We start from the raw sequence: 15,599 nt of genomic DNA, 5'->3' as shown, positions 1-15,599 counted from the left end.
CCAAAGGTAAACTATAAAACAAACGTAACTCAATAAAAAAAACAAAAAATAAAAATTACAAAAACACCGAAAAAAAGTTCTAAAATCAGGGGGAAAAGGTAAGAGAGACATGCACAACATAAACATTGTCTTTTCTTCTCACAACCAAGCCCAGCAATGCAACAAAACCAAACTGGAAAACAAACTCCTCAACCAAAGGAAAACTGTAAAATCACAGCCATGCACAACAAAAAAGTTAGAAAACAAAGCACCAAAGTCAGAAAAACACAAAAAAACAGTTCTAAAATCACCCGCAAAAGGTAACACACATACAAACTGGAAACAAACCGAACACAAAGACAATCAGCAATAAAACAATACCTTTTTTCTCACAGTCAAGCCAAGCAACGAAGCCAAACCAAACTGGAAAACAAAAAGAAAATTGAAAGCAAAGAAAAAGGAAACAGTTTTGATTTCCAACTCGAAAATGAAACAAACCAAAATGACACAACAACGGCCCACCAGATTCCACAAAACACCCAAACCACGTGCCCAACCAAAGAGTGCAAGTTAGCTTAAGCATCAGACACATGGCACAACACTTGCTTTCTGAGCAAAAAAGTAAACACGTAAGGGACAACATTTGCTTTTTGAGCAAAAAAGCAAACATGTAAACCGCACACGTGTTGCTGCTGAAGAACAAACCAAAATGAACAAAAGCGAATAGGGCGAAAAGGTAAGAGAGACATCCACAACATAAACATTACCTTTTCTTCTCATAGCCAAACCCAACAACTGAGTAAAACCAAACTGGAAAACAAACTCCTCAACCAAAGAAAAGTTGTAAAATCACAGCCATGCACAACAAAAAAGTTAGAAAACAAAGCACCAAACTCAGAAAAACATGAAAAAAGAGTTCTAAAATCACCCGGAAAAGGTAACACACATACAAACTGACAACAAACTGAACGCAAAAACATTCAGCAAAAAAACATTACCTTTTTTCTCACAGCCAAGCCAAGCAACGGAGCAAAACCAAATTGGAAAGCAAAAAGAAAATTGAAAACAAACCGAAGGCAAAGACAACCATGCTCAGTATACTAAAAACCTCACACCTTGGAATCCAGAACCAAGCAAAGAGAAAAGAAACAATTTTGGTTTCCAACTCGAAAATGAAACAAACCAAAATGACACAACAACAGCCAACCAGATTCCACAAAACACCCAAACCACGTGCCCAACCAAAGAGTGCAAGCTAGCTTAGCATCAGACACATGGCACAACACTTGCTTTCTGAGCAAAAAACCAAACACGTAAGGCATTTTTTAGACACACGTGTTGCTGCTGAGCAACAAACAAAAATGGCAATAAAATGACCATAAACCCAACAAAGGGACACGTGCCAATTTTCTAAGCAGGGGCACAATAGGCTTTTTCCTATACTTCTATTTTATAATATAGGATATAGATTGCTTGATAATGAAGAGCTATTATATAATAATAAAATACTTGTTACAATAGCCATAATATACATTTTATTATTCTTAATGGAGGAACTAATCAAGGTTGTTATGGTATTGGTAATAAGGTGGATGGGTCTCTAGTCTTGCTTATAAATTGCTTGTGATGTTCCATTGATTCACACACTTCAAAAAAGACAAAGGTTAGAAGATCTTTATCTATCTCTAAAGAGTAATATGCTATGTATTTTTACTTGTAAGAGAGCATATGGTATAAAACTTGATAGCAATGCCTATAAGAGGTATGTTTTTGTGTACCCTTCCACTTATTGAATAATTTATTCGTGGTTATATCATGAACTAAGGTTTTAAATTTTTTACATAAAATCCTAACATAACCAACATTTAACTAATTAACACTTACCTAAGTGGTTAATAATTTTGAGAAAAAAATAGAATAATTAGAAGTTGTAACAGCTCCCACAAGTTGATACTATGATAATGAAATCCTAAAAAAACCAACACTTAACTAAGTAACAAGAGAAAGTAAATTCAACAATTGAGTTTGATCACAATTTCTTTAATTAACGCTTCCGCCTTTCTCTTTCATTATGTGCCTCCTTGGTAATTTGAATCCTCTCTAACTTCTTCAACTCCTCCTCTTCACTCTATGAGGGGTAGAGTAAAGAGACCTAAAGAGCATTTAAAGGTGATCAAACACACTTCAATCTCAAGGCCAAAGTGAGAGTAGAAAACTCTAGATGGTGCACTTGCTTCAAGTGGAAGAAGGCCTAACCTAATAATGCACTATTTTTTATTTAATTTTATTTAAGTATCTTTGGACTGATTTTAATTGTAATAAATGGACTGTTTTGATGCTAACTAGGAGCCCAAATTTTAATTTTAGAATAATGTTATTTTTAAGCTTAAATATGTATTTGTCCCTGTAAGTTAGCATTTTTTTTAATTTTTAATCTCTATAAGTTTATTTTTCTAATTTTAGTCCTTATAAGTGGACGTCTTTCCAATTTTAGTTATTATAGTTTTTTTTTTCATTTTTAATTCTTCTAAGCTTGCATTTTTTTAATGTTAGTGCCTTTAATATTATATTTTTTTCATTTATAATCTTTTTAAGTTCGCGCTTACCAGAATCAAAATTAAAAAATATAAACTTACAAGGATTAAAAACGAGCAAAAAAACTTATAAGAACCAAAATTAAAAAAATACAAACTTATATAAACTAAAATGAAAAAAATAAACTTAGAGGAATCAAAAATTAAAAAACACTAACTTTTAAAAATTAAAAACATATTTAATCCTTATTTTTATTTAAGTTATAATTTGGGTCATACAATTGTTTCAACCTTTTGATCATATTTCTTAAAATTAAACCACCAATTTTATTAGAAGAGATGTGCTGTCAAAAAATTCTATAAATAAGAATATAATTTCTATCAATTATCGAAACTGAAACGAAACTTTAAATTTTATACTAACTCCTCATTTAAACAATATTACATCACATACTCTTATAAAAAAGATTACTGAAAAATTATGTCCAATCTCAAACAACCATATAATTTACTCAAACAAAAAAGTTACATAGTCTCTTTCATTTTCCAATTTTACTTTAGATTGTCTTTGTCCCTTGAGCATTCATAGAGCTCCCTATTTTCTGTCCCAGCAAAGCTCCATATTTTCAGTTCTCCATTTGACCTTAAACACAACATTAGTACATAATTTCACCTTATCTTCTTGCTGCCGTGCGAGAATCCCTGTTACCGAATAGGTATAGACAATAAAAATAAATAAATGAAGCCAATTGCAATAACATTGGTTAGAAAAACAATACGAGTTACCAATTTGATGACATCAGTCACCAACACAAACAGAACAAAACAACAAACAAGCTTTATACACAAACGACTTTTGAGATTCATCAAACAATGGGCAGTCAAACACTCCCCGTGCTGGTCACTGCACTGGCGACCGTATTCATCCAAAAAATTAAATTCTCAAAAGAAGAAAAAGAAAAAAAAGGAAAGTGTGTGTGATTATTGATTATTCGTTTCACTATTATGGTAACCGTTTGAATAATTGAATGTAACCTTCTATTTTTCCAATTCTGCATGTGAGAGTATTCAATTTCTCACATAAATTGAGATTTTGAGACCAAAGACTTTTTCTTTCCCTACAACGCGACACAGCAAATCGAAACCTTAGCACTTTCGAGATGGCGGAGAAACAGCTCATCGTTGCCGTCGAAAGCACCGCTGCTATGGGACCCTATTGGGACACCATTCTCATGGATTATCTCGACAAGATGATCAGGTTCTCCTTCTTCTCTTTCTCTTTGTCATTTTTTTTCTTTCAATTTTAATATTAATTTTGGTATTCCTTTAATTTTTAATTTTGTTTTTCAATTTGATCAAATCAAAATTAGGGATTTTCCTTTTTTCCTTTTTCTTCTTTTTGGTGTGTTGGGGGTGAGGGATTTAGGTTCTGGTTTTGATTTTAATGTTAGTTAAGCCTTTGGTTTTGGTGTGGCTCTTGTTGGTGGATTGTTGTTGATTTTGAAAAATACACAAGTGAGAAAAATGAGAAAAAAAAACACAGATGTTGTTGCCCTTGATGAAACCCTGTTTTTTATTTTTTGATGTGTTGTTTGTGTTCGAGATTTGAGGTTGTGTACTACGTAGGTGTTGTGTTGGTGAAGTTGGATGAGAGTTTTAACGTTTAGTGTTAACCATTAGTGGCAATGAAAAACTCTGATTTGTTTTTTGGGTTATATGCACGTGAGAGGTCTATCCGGGGAATTTGATAATCTTTTTGCAGGATTATTGAGGAACCATCTTTCTTTCTTAATTGGGTTTTGTTCGAGTTTCTAGGAGTACGATACTTTTGATTTTGGGGTTGATGTGTTTGTTTTGTATGCTGCTCCCTCTAGCACCGGATTAGATTGCAGTATTAATAAGTTTTGGGATAGGGAGGGTTGCCCAGTTCCAAAGTTAGGGCATGCCACAAGCCTCAATGAGGGATTTAAGTGGTACTTATAGACGACCTACCAATGAAGGATTGCCATATGAAATCAAACCCCATGCCTTTTTGTTAATGCTATTTGATCCTACCAGTTGAGCCAATCCTCAAATCCTTAATGGTAGTCATTACAAGTTTTCTTAGCTCAAAAGAATATTTAAAACAAAAGCCATGGCAATAATTGGTTTCTAATCATGCTGTAAAAGCAAAACGTTGTCAAGCATATTGTTTATAATTTATACTTGCATATGAAAAAGGAGATTATAATATTTACTGCTGCACAAAAATATAAATATTATTAAATAACCAAGCAACAAGATGTATATTCTTAGAAAAGGTCCTCTTGAACCATAGGCAACTGGTAGCACCCTTTATTTTTTCATTGACGGCAATTGAAGGTTTGTTATGCAGAAGACCATTTAAAAGAGAAGGTGTTAAAAATATCCTCCTAACCGTGGCACAAAAAGAAAAAGAAGTAAAAAGAAGTGTGCTGTTTATGCTGTCGTTTGGTGTATTTAGTCGGAGCAGAATGACCACTTATTATTAGGGTTGACCTTTTGTCCTTGTTATGGTTTAGATTCTATTTGCCTGATTGTTGCTTAAGATCATGGTTGTTCCAACAAGGTTGCTGTTACTAAGATGTAGAGACATTGGTCAGCCTTGTTACATTCTTAAGTTTTTTGTCTTTGTTTTATGTTGTCTTTTTTCATTTGGAGGATTTCTTATCCTCACCTGGGATGTATTTTCTTCAAGTTCTCTAATAAAATTTCCTTTTCCTACAAAAATATTTACCATTATAATAAGGCTCTTTGATAGAGGCCATAGCAGAATATCAAAGGAAGGTCAAGACAATCCTGCCCTACAAGAAGTCTTGAGATAGGGTAGAACACTTAAAATATCCAAACATTCTTTGCAATCAAATACACCAATAGGTAGCATGTGGGCATAAAGTCATCCTCCTTATTTCTGCCGAAAGCCCAACAGAAACTGCTGTAACTCTGACAAGTGACAAGACTGAATTCACCAAAAATTCAAAAATCCGAATCATCTTTTTCTGAATGAAAGTGGCTGCTATGCTAAATAGGTAAAGGTGTCTGATCAAGTACCAAAGAGTAGGACAATATATTTATTAGTCTTGTACTTGTAAAAATATTTTGGGAATTGGAATTCAACAGAAATCTTAGCTCATCATAGCTAATTTTGTTCCTCACCTGCTTAGGACTTTGGAATTCAATACAAAACATGCATTGACCATTATGCCTAAATGCTCCATTTTTTTATATGTAAATTTCAGTTTACTGTCATAGATGATATAAAGCACTTCTTTTAATCTATTGTGGTATTTGTGCAGATGTTTTGGTGGAAATGACTCAACTGGGCAGGTAATACATTTTGCTTTAATGAAAATTTCACAATCTTTGGCAAAAATGAAAGAAAATACTATTGTCTAATATTTCGCTGCACGCTTCTGCTTTAGTTGTCTTGTATCTTATTTTGGTGAATATGTGTTGGTTATTTTCATGGACTTCAGAGTAACATATTCTTTCCTAATTGCCTGTCAATAGAAGTAGGTATGCTTTTAGCCTAAAGTTTCTCTTGATGTGCCAAAATTCAATTATATATATTAATACTACTAGTTACTAACAGAAAAAGGTTTGTTAGGTCATTATTGATTGTTTAGAGAAGTCAGAAGTGAATTTATTGTAATCATATTGCATAAGTTGTTGATAAATGCGTCGGCCATTTGTTGATGTCATCTTCATTCTCTAAGGTAACTCTTCTGCTCACTAGGTGAAAGGGTAAGCTGCTGAGATTGAGATTTTGCACTTCATATTTGGCATGTAATGTAAGCAATGCTGAGTTGCTTACCCATAATTACATTAAGAGATGAGAGAGAAAGAGAGAGAGAGAAAGAGAGAGAGAGAGAAAGAGAGAGAGAGTGAGAAAGTGAGAGACAGAGCTGGAGAGCGAGAGAGAGATAGAGACAGATAGTGTGGCGGCGTCAGAGATAGCCATAGAGCGAGACACAGAGATGGTCCGAGAGAGGGTACGACGATCACTGGTAAAACGAGGGAGCGATTGCTAGGTGGAGATCAGAGACATGCTAGACTTCATTCCTTGCCACGAGATCATCAACGGTCTCATGGGAAATTAAGAGGAAGACAACGACAAAGATGGAGTGATAGTGAACAAAGGGGGAATTCTGAGGATAGGGGTTGGCATAACGAACATAGGAAGGATGACAGGTATGAGAAGGAAGGAGAATGGACGGAGGTCATCAGTCGGAGATCAGCGAAAGCACGGAAGAAGAACGCAGAAACCCACAGAACTTCTGATAACCATGGTACAAGGAGTAAGCCATCAGAGCACTATCCCAACTGGAGATATAAGGACGATATCACATCCTTTTATTTTACTCACTTCCCTGACGAAGCTAATGAAGTAACTCTGTGGGAAAACTTTAAGAGATGGGGGGATGTGCGCGAGATATATATCGCCAAACGTCGCAATAAGGATGGAAGAAGATATGGTTTCGTGCGGTTTAAAGGAGTGTCGGATGTTAAACGCCTGGAGGTTTATCTGGATAACATCTTCATCAAAGACCAGAAGCTCTTTGTTAATATTCCCAGATTTGCCAGACCAATTAGACCAACCAGAACTCAAGTCGTGCAGTCAATCATCACAAAAGGAGGGGAGCAAAAGAAAAACGTTAACAAAGGCCGACAAGAAGGCTCTATACCTCGAATGCGATCATACGCAGAGGTGACGGCTAAGGGTGGTGTTTCAGGCAGTAAGGTGGCAGACGTAGCCTCATCTTTCGTACTTTCCATCCCAACCAATGACAACGACGACTACTGGTGCAATGGGGCTTGGGTTGGGAAACTAAAAACACCTATGGCGATGGAGAGCATGGAGGATCGTATATCGTGGGATTTTGGGTACAACGTTCGTACCAAATTTCTGGGTGATGACATGGTTCTGCTCACCGGATTATCCGACGATACAGCCCAACAAATCATATCATCGGAGATGGACGGTGGCAAATCAATATTCTATTCTCTAGAGAAGTGGCGACCAGGACTCAAACCAAATAATCGGGTCATTTGGATACAGTTATGGGGCTTCCCGATTGAGGTTTGGAATACTGATAACATGCGGAAGCTTGTTGCATGTATCGGTGACGTGATAGAACCAGATGACGATACCGAGGATCGCCGACGTTTGGACCGGGCACGACTGTTAGTCCGAACCCCACTCCCGCCGACGATTACCAAGCTAGTCACTGTTCGCCTAGGGAACATAGACCATAACGTTTGGATGGTGGAGGAGATCGGAGAAGATGGCGACGCGAGGTACAAGCGGAACGATGTGCATGATGATTGGACTGATGAGATTCCATCCGACGACGGACATGACGGAGCAGACGACGACGCCTCCGACACGACGTTCTCGTTCTCGCCGGAGTTATCTGTGAAGAAGACGACCCACGGCTCGAACCACTGGTCCCACGATATAACCAGTGGTCTCGGCCAAGGTACCGTTACCCACTTTAGTCTGACGGGTAATAATACCTCTGACGACACCCGCAGGAAGAAGTCAGCGGTTAGAGATGACCATAACCGGTCCCAGCCTCCCCTTTTAGCTAATGTTGACTCTGCTAAGTACTCGACAGAGAAGATCACAGGAGTTGAAGCACCGGAAAAGGAAACCTCGACTAAGGCAAAAGCTGGGTCATGGTAGGAGGATGGAGATCTTTCGGGAAGCATTTTGAATGTTGAAGGAAGTCCTCAAAAGGCGTTTAACTTAAATGGGGAAAGCTTGGCAGCACAAGTGGCTACGGGACTGCACCTAGATAAATTGTCTACGCAACTTCATTTGGAGAGTGGCCCAAGTACTAAGTTGGGCCCAATAGGAAAGTCTGAGGGGTGCAACAAGAATATTTATCCATCTAAGGCCCATTTATCTAAAGAAAGCCCGGATATGTTCTCTAAAGTTTATTCAAGGCAACGAAACGCATCAGCAAGAGCTATATCTCTTGAGCCTGTTGCTGAAGAACCAAACTTGATAAAGGAGGGCATTGGTCAGCAGCATGTTAGTGGGCTGATTGACAGTGGTCCTAAATCTGACGATTCTGAGAAAGGTCAACTTCCACTAAATGCAGCAGAAAGTAATTCTCAAGCCATAGAACAGGCCAAACAGCAATGGTGTCTCGCGAAGATTCTGGGTGTTCAAGCTGCTGATATGGAACAAGAAGATGGTATTCACAGCTTTGCTAATATGGAGTATTGGGACAGGAAAGAGGCTATGGAGCTGGGGAATAGGAAGATTCTGCGATGAATATCCTATCTTACAACATTAGAGGGTTAGGTAGAGGAATTAAATGGACCTCTATCAGGAAGTTGGTGGGGAAATTCAAAATAGATCTGTTATGCCTTCAAGAAACTAAGAGAGAAGCTTTGGATGAAGCCTGCTGTCGATCTTTGTGGGGCCAATCTGACGTGGCTTGGGTTTGGCAACCTGCTATCAATCCTGCTGGGGGGCTCCTTTGTGCCTGGAACCCTAATACTTTTCAGGTTGATTCTCGGGTTATGGACAAAGACTTCATTATGCTAGGTGGAGTTTGGCTGCCTGACATGCATAGGGTGGTTGTGGTTAACATATATGCTCCCTGTGACCTCCAAGGAAAGAGACAGCTGTGGCAGAATTTAAAAAACATAAAGATTCAATCCCAAGACTCAAGTTGGTGTTTTCTAGGGGACTTCAATTGCATTAGACATCCTTCAGAAAGAATGGGATGCAATCGCAGCAATTCTGATAACAGTACCATAGCTGAGTTTAATGAGTGGATTGCTGATTTAGAAGTTGAGGACATACCTTGCATGGGAAAGCCTTTTACCTGGGTCAGGCCTAATGGATCTTGTAAAAGCAAGATTGATAGAGTCTTGGTTAGTGATGGGTGGTTAGATAAATGGCCAGATAGCTCCCAATGTAATTTAGAAAGGAACTACTCTGACCACTGCCCCATAATTTTGAAATCTAAAAGCATCGACTGGGGTCCAAAGCCTTTCAAGGTTTTTGATGCTTGGCTCAACAACAAGGAGTACCAGAAAGTGGTGAGGGACTGTTGGGCTGACAACCAGCTCTTCGGATGGGGTGGATTTGTTTTAAAAAATAAGTTCAAGATCTTAAAAGCTAGACTGAAGCTATGGAGTAAAGAGAATGCAGCAGACATGTGTACCAAGGTGAATCAAATCCAGCAGGAGATGAATGAATTGGAGAACTCTTTGCCATCCCAGCCTTCTGAGCAACAAGTTCAGCTGCTGAAAAAGCTTCAAGCTGAGCTTTGGGACAAGGCTAATTTCTATGAATCCACCTTGAGACAAAAGTCCAGAAGCAGATGGATAAAGGAGGGGGACAGCAACTCCAATTATTTCCATAAATTAATTAATCACAGCAGGAGAAGAAATAACTTGAGAGGGTTAACAATTGACAACTGTTGGGTGGAAGACCCTAACCTCATTAAAGCTGAAATACTGCAGCATTTCCAGAGAAGATTTCAGGAATCCCAGCTGCATAGGGCTAACTTGGATGGAGTCTCATTCAATGTTCTAACTCATATTCAGAGGGATTCTTTGATTGAACCTTTTAAAGAAGAAGAGGTGCGATGTGCTGTGTGGAGCTGTGGAAATGATAAAAGTCCGGGGCCAGACGGTTTCAACTTCAGATTCATTAAATTCTTTTGGGAGGACTTAAAACCTGAATTCCTTAGGTTTATATCAGAGTTTTATGTTAATGCTTCTTTCCCTAAAGGAAGCAACTCTTCCTTCTTTGCTCTGATACCTAAGATAAAGGATCCCCAGCTCATTAGTGACTTCAGGCCTATCTCCCTCATAGGCTGCATGTATAAAGTTATCACCAAATTGCTGGCTAATAGGATGAGAAACATCATGTCTCAGATTATTGATGAGAGGTAGACAGCTTTTATTAAAGGGAGACAGCTGCTTCATGGAGTTTTGGTGGCAAATGAAGTGGTCGAGGAGGCTAGGAGATCTAAGAGACCTTGCATGATTTTCAAAGTGGACTTCGAGAAGGCCTACGATTCTGTCTCTTGGCAGTTTCTTTTTTATATGCTCAGCAGAATGGGATTTCCTGAGAGGTGGTCTAGGTGGATCAGGGGGTGCCTTACTTCAGCTTCCATATCTGTCCTTGTGAATGGCAGTCCTACTGCTGAATTCAAACCTCAAAGAGGGTTGAGACAAGGGGACCCTTTGGCCCCTCTTTTATTTGATCTAGTGGCTGAAGGATTGACAGGTCTCATGAGGGAAGCTGTGTCAAAGCAGTGTTTCTCTAGCTTCTTGGTGGGAAGCAACAAGGTGCCTGTTGACATTCTTCAATATGCCGACGACACGATATTCTTTGGAGAAGCATCTATGGAAAATGTCAAAACTGTGAAGGGTATCCTAAGATGTTTTGAGCTGGTGTCTGGTTTGAGAATTAACTTTGCTAAGAGCAAATTTGGAGCTATTGGGCAAACAGAAGATTGGTATCTTCATGCTGCAAATCATCTTAACTGCGCCTTGCTTCAATTTCCTTTCAGCTATTTAGGAATTCCAATTGCTGCTAATCCCAAAAGAAGGATGATATGGGATCTTGTAATTAGGAAATTTGAAGATAGGTTGAATAGGTGGAATAAGAGAAACATATCCATGGCTGGCAGACTCACTCTTATTAAGGCTGTTTTAACAGCTCTACCTTTGTTCTACCTTTCCTTCTTCAAGGCCCCTAAAACAGTCATTAATAGGTTATCCTCCATCCAAAGACAATTTCTGTGGGGAGGGAAATCAGATGAGAAGAAGATAGCTTGGATTTCTTGGACACAATGCTGTGCTTCTAGAGATGCAGGAGGATTGGGGATCCAAGACTTGAGAATTTTAAATAATTCTCTACTAATCAAATGGAAATGGTTCATGTTTAACCAACCAGACCAGCTGTGGAATAGGATCTTGATTTCCAAATATCAGGGGTGGAGAGGACTGGACAAGGGGCATCACAAACACTATTTCTCCAATTGGTGGGCTGATATAAAGGCTCTCAACCAAGATCCTAATATGAATGCTGTCTTGAAACAATTCTGCTGGAAGATGGGTAGGGGTGATCAAATTTTGTTTTGGGAAGATGCTTGGGCTGAGGATGGATTCCCTCTCAAAGATCAATTTCCAGAGTTATACTCAATTTCTTCTTGATAGAACATTATGGCGGAAGTTGATCCATGTAGCCGACCCCACCTAGTGGGATAAGGCGTTGTTGTTGTTGTTGTTATACTCAATTTCTTCTCAAAGAAATCATACAGCGGCTGATATGGGATCCTTTTCTGAGGATGGTTGGGAATGGAATCTTCTTTGGAGAAGAAACCTGTTTGATCATGAGACAGAAATTGCCTCCAAGTTCATTGATCTCATTTCAAGGACTAGGCTTAATAGCAATCTCAATGACACCTGGGTTTGGAGAGCTGATATTAGTGGCAACTTCTCTACTAAATCGGCCTACCAACTTCTAAAAGATGAGCAGTCTTCCGAGGTCCAGTACCTGGCTTTCCGGCAACTTTGGGATATCAAAATCCCCCCGAGAGCACTGTCCTTTGCTTGGAGATTGTTATGGGATAGACTTCCCACTAAGGACAACTTGGCCAAGAGGCAAATCCTTATTAATAATGACCTGTGCCCTTTCTGCAACAGCAACCCTGAATCCGCTGCCCATTTATTTTTCACATGTGACAAAATTCAACCTTTGTGGTGGGAATTTCTATCCTGGGTGAAGGAAGACAGGACCATCCATTGTAGACCAATGGATAATTTCCTTCAACATGCTCCTACTGTAGGAAATCGGACTGTTGGTAGAAGATGGAAAATCTGGTGGCTGGCAGCTACAGCATCAATTTGGAAAGTCAGGAATGATATTGTTTTCCAAAACCAATCCTTTGATATCTCTAAATTGGCAGATAACACTCTTTTCCTTATGTGGACCTGGCTGAAAGGGTGGGAAAAGGACTTCACTGTCCCTTTCACACAGTGGTCCTCAGCAATGCCTTTAGTTTTTATCTAAATCTTTAGGAAGGGCTGGTTGTATGTGATGGTTTGGCTGGGTGCCTATATGGCTACTTTTGTTGTAATTTATATATATAACCTGTAGTACCTCTGGTACTTTCAGTTTTCAGTTATCAATATAAATGATATTTGCAGTTCAAAAAAAAAAAAAGATGCGATATTCTTTCTATCTTATGAAGGGTGATCGTATGGTTCTGGTTCATCCATTAATCTTATGTTTTCCCTTTTCTTTTGCAGAAATCTTCTGCTTCCATTGTGGAGTTTGCTCTAGTCACCTATAATACTCATGGATGTTATTCTAGTATGGTTTTGCTAATTTTCTTTTTTCATGTTACATGAATCATTGTTGTTTAAAAGCTGTTCATTTTGAAATTTTGGCAAAATTTTAGAACTAATGTTGTTCAGCTATCCCGTGCCACCAGTTCATTTTCTTTTTTTATCTACACCTGTTTTGCATTTCAAATAACTTCTTACCTTACCTATTAAAAAAAAAGGAAAAAGGAAAAAAAACATTTAAAATATAAAGTTTCTGCAAATTGTGTGTGTGGAAGGATGTTTTGTTTCTAAACATAAAATTTGTGCATTGTGTGTGAGAGTGTGTGTGTGTGTGTGTGTGTGTTTGTTTGTTTTTCTTAATTGGAAGTTAAACTAGAAAGTTGACAAAGTTTATCTACCCACCATTTATTGAAAGTACAATCTCTTGGAATGTGCTACTTGAATTCTGCCTGGCTGTACACTGGCGAATTTATATGCAATTGACTAGTCTATTGAGTATACTTACTTAGTTGAGCATTATTGGATGCAGGTTGCCTTGTGCAACGGAGTGGTTGGACCAGGGACCCAGATGTTTTCTTCCTGTGGCTATCATCTATACCCTTTAATGGTGGTGGTTTTAATGATGCAGCAATTGCTGAAGGGCTTTCTGAAGCTCTGATGGTATGCATGATGGCTAGATTTAGACTCCTGTTTGCTTATATTCTTTCAATGTTACTTTGATATACATATCTCATTCTGATCATTCCTGTATGTTGTTTCCTTTTATTTGTTATTCTCTCTCTCTACAAAATGGGTCCTGGATTCTTTGCTTACCATGTCCTGGATTTATTTATTTTGATCAAAATATTCTTATGCAATAGATGGAATGTGGTCGACATTTGGGATATATAGGATAAGGTCTGGATCACAGTGAGTGTTATGGTACTTGGAAATTTCCCCATGTCTAATTATTGGAAATGCATATTATATCTCAATAGTAATAGTTGAATACATGACAAACAAGTTTTAACCACAAAATATTCAAGTATTTGAGCTGAAATAATGGTGAATCACAGTGATAGTGATATTGCTGTGCAGTTTTATTGGTGCATGAATGTATTTGAACTAAATTAATTTAATGAAGCTGATCAAATGAACTGTTCAGGAGCTAAATTGGCTTGATTGGTTCATATTGGCTCATTTATACCAATTTATCTCCTTAATATAATTTGAGCTAACAAGCTGAGTTGGAATGTTCACAATATTCATTATAGCCAAACCATATTTATTAATAGCACCTTCGCAGTGCTATCATGGTGGAGTGGCCATCAGGCATCAGCAGCTACAAAAATTGATTCGTCATACGTTTTTTTTTTTTTTGTGGCCACAATCTACATGGTTTATAGTACAACTTTATATAGTGGTTTTGAAAACCCTTTTTGGCCATTGAAAACTGTGTTGTGGAATGTGAGCAGTTTTCTGGTGACAACCACCCTTCACTCTTCTCTCTGTTCTGAGCCCTGTACTCTCGATACCCTCTGTTATGTTCCATCCTTTCCTCTGTGTGGCAGTGGACAGGCTATGGCACCATGTCAAGGACCTTTGTTGTTATTTACTATGTTTTTGTTTACACTTATATGGCCTTTTATTGTTAATTATGAGTATATCATGAATTTGAGTTTTTTTTTTTAAATTCATTTTTGAGTATTTATATGTATAGTATTATTTATTTATACTATCTGTCTTAGTGGCCATTCCGCCATGCATTATATAATCTTAGAATGTAGATTTGGGTCTAGGGTGAGGGTTGTCCCCCACTTATATATTCTTTCTTGGTACTATCTCTAATCAGTGTGGGACTTGGACTTTTCCCAATACATCCTCTCATGCCCAACACTTTTGGGCTTGGCACATGGATAATATGGTGGGTGACTCTTTTAATGGATCTAGAATAGGCTTTGATACTATCTTTGAATGTATGTTTGAGTCTAATTCAACCCCAAAAGCTAGCTTATAGGGTGAGGGTTGTCCCCTTCTTATAAGATGGGTTTTTCCAATATATAACACTAGTTTTTTGGGGTTGGCTACCATTCGCCGCTATCCAACATTGATAACTATGGGTTGAACTAGAGCTGAGTAATGAAAATTTATATGGATAAAAAATTTACATGAAAAAAACATTGTGGTCATCTTGTTAACTTTATTTACCATAAGGGTCACTGGCTATTTTGTCATAAGAATGTGGGTACTGCATGTATAAAATTGTTTCTGTAAATCTGGTTACTGCATGGTGGTTTGAAACTAGTGAGGATAGTAGATTGCATGTTTTATAACCCGGTGAAAAGGGGTAGAGGGAGAACTAGAAGACCATTGTAGGAAATTGTTATAAGCGATCTCATGGTGAATAATATCCCTAAGTATTTGATCTTAAACCAAGCTCAATGGCGTTGTGCAAAGTAATTGACCTCGCCTTATGAAATAAGACTCCTATTGTTGTTGTTGTGTTGGTAAATATCTTTTCCCCAATATTGATCAAGTTACCAAGCTTAGTTTTTCCGGGCTTCGTAGTTTCCGGTAAAAAATAGTATTACAACTAAGATAAGTTATAGTTAATATGTAAATGTATTATTTCACAAGATATATTTATCATACATTTTAGACTTCCATTTTCAAATATATTATCATCTTTAACTATTTAAATATCATATACAATAACACAACCGACAAAAGTTGCTCTGTTCTATTTTCTTGGGCTGCACTATT

General features: G+C 37.8%; 1 protein-coding gene across 2 annotated transcripts in view; it reads left to right on the top strand.

Moving 5' to 3' along the window:
- Positions 1 to 3,183: 3,183 nt before the first annotated feature.
- Positions 3,184 to 15,599, top strand: part of LOC100786254 (mediator of RNA polymerase II transcription subunit 25) — a 52,061-nt gene continuing 39,645 nt past the window's right edge. The window contains exons 1-4 of one of the 2 annotated variants that reach the window (XM_014774145.3): positions 3,184 to 3,771; positions 5,828 to 5,858; positions 12,819 to 12,882; positions 13,387 to 13,517. In XM_014774145.3, the coding sequence (XP_014629631.1) occupies positions 3,674 to 3,771; positions 5,828 to 5,858; positions 12,819 to 12,882; positions 13,387 to 13,517 (324 nt within the window). In that variant the 5' untranslated portion in view covers positions 3,184 to 3,673. The remainder of the gene's footprint in view (positions 3,772 to 5,827; positions 5,859 to 12,818; positions 12,883 to 13,386; positions 13,518 to 15,599) is intronic. The other variant, XM_041015629.1, reaches the window with a different exon arrangement.

The sequence above is a fragment of the Glycine max genome, chromosome 1, assembly GCF_000004515.6.
Source record: "Glycine max cultivar Williams 82 chromosome 1, Glycine_max_v4.0, whole genome shotgun sequence".
NCBI lineage: Eukaryota > Viridiplantae > Streptophyta > Magnoliopsida > Fabales > Fabaceae > Glycine > Glycine max.
This window is presented reverse-complemented; position numbering and strand designations above follow the sequence as displayed.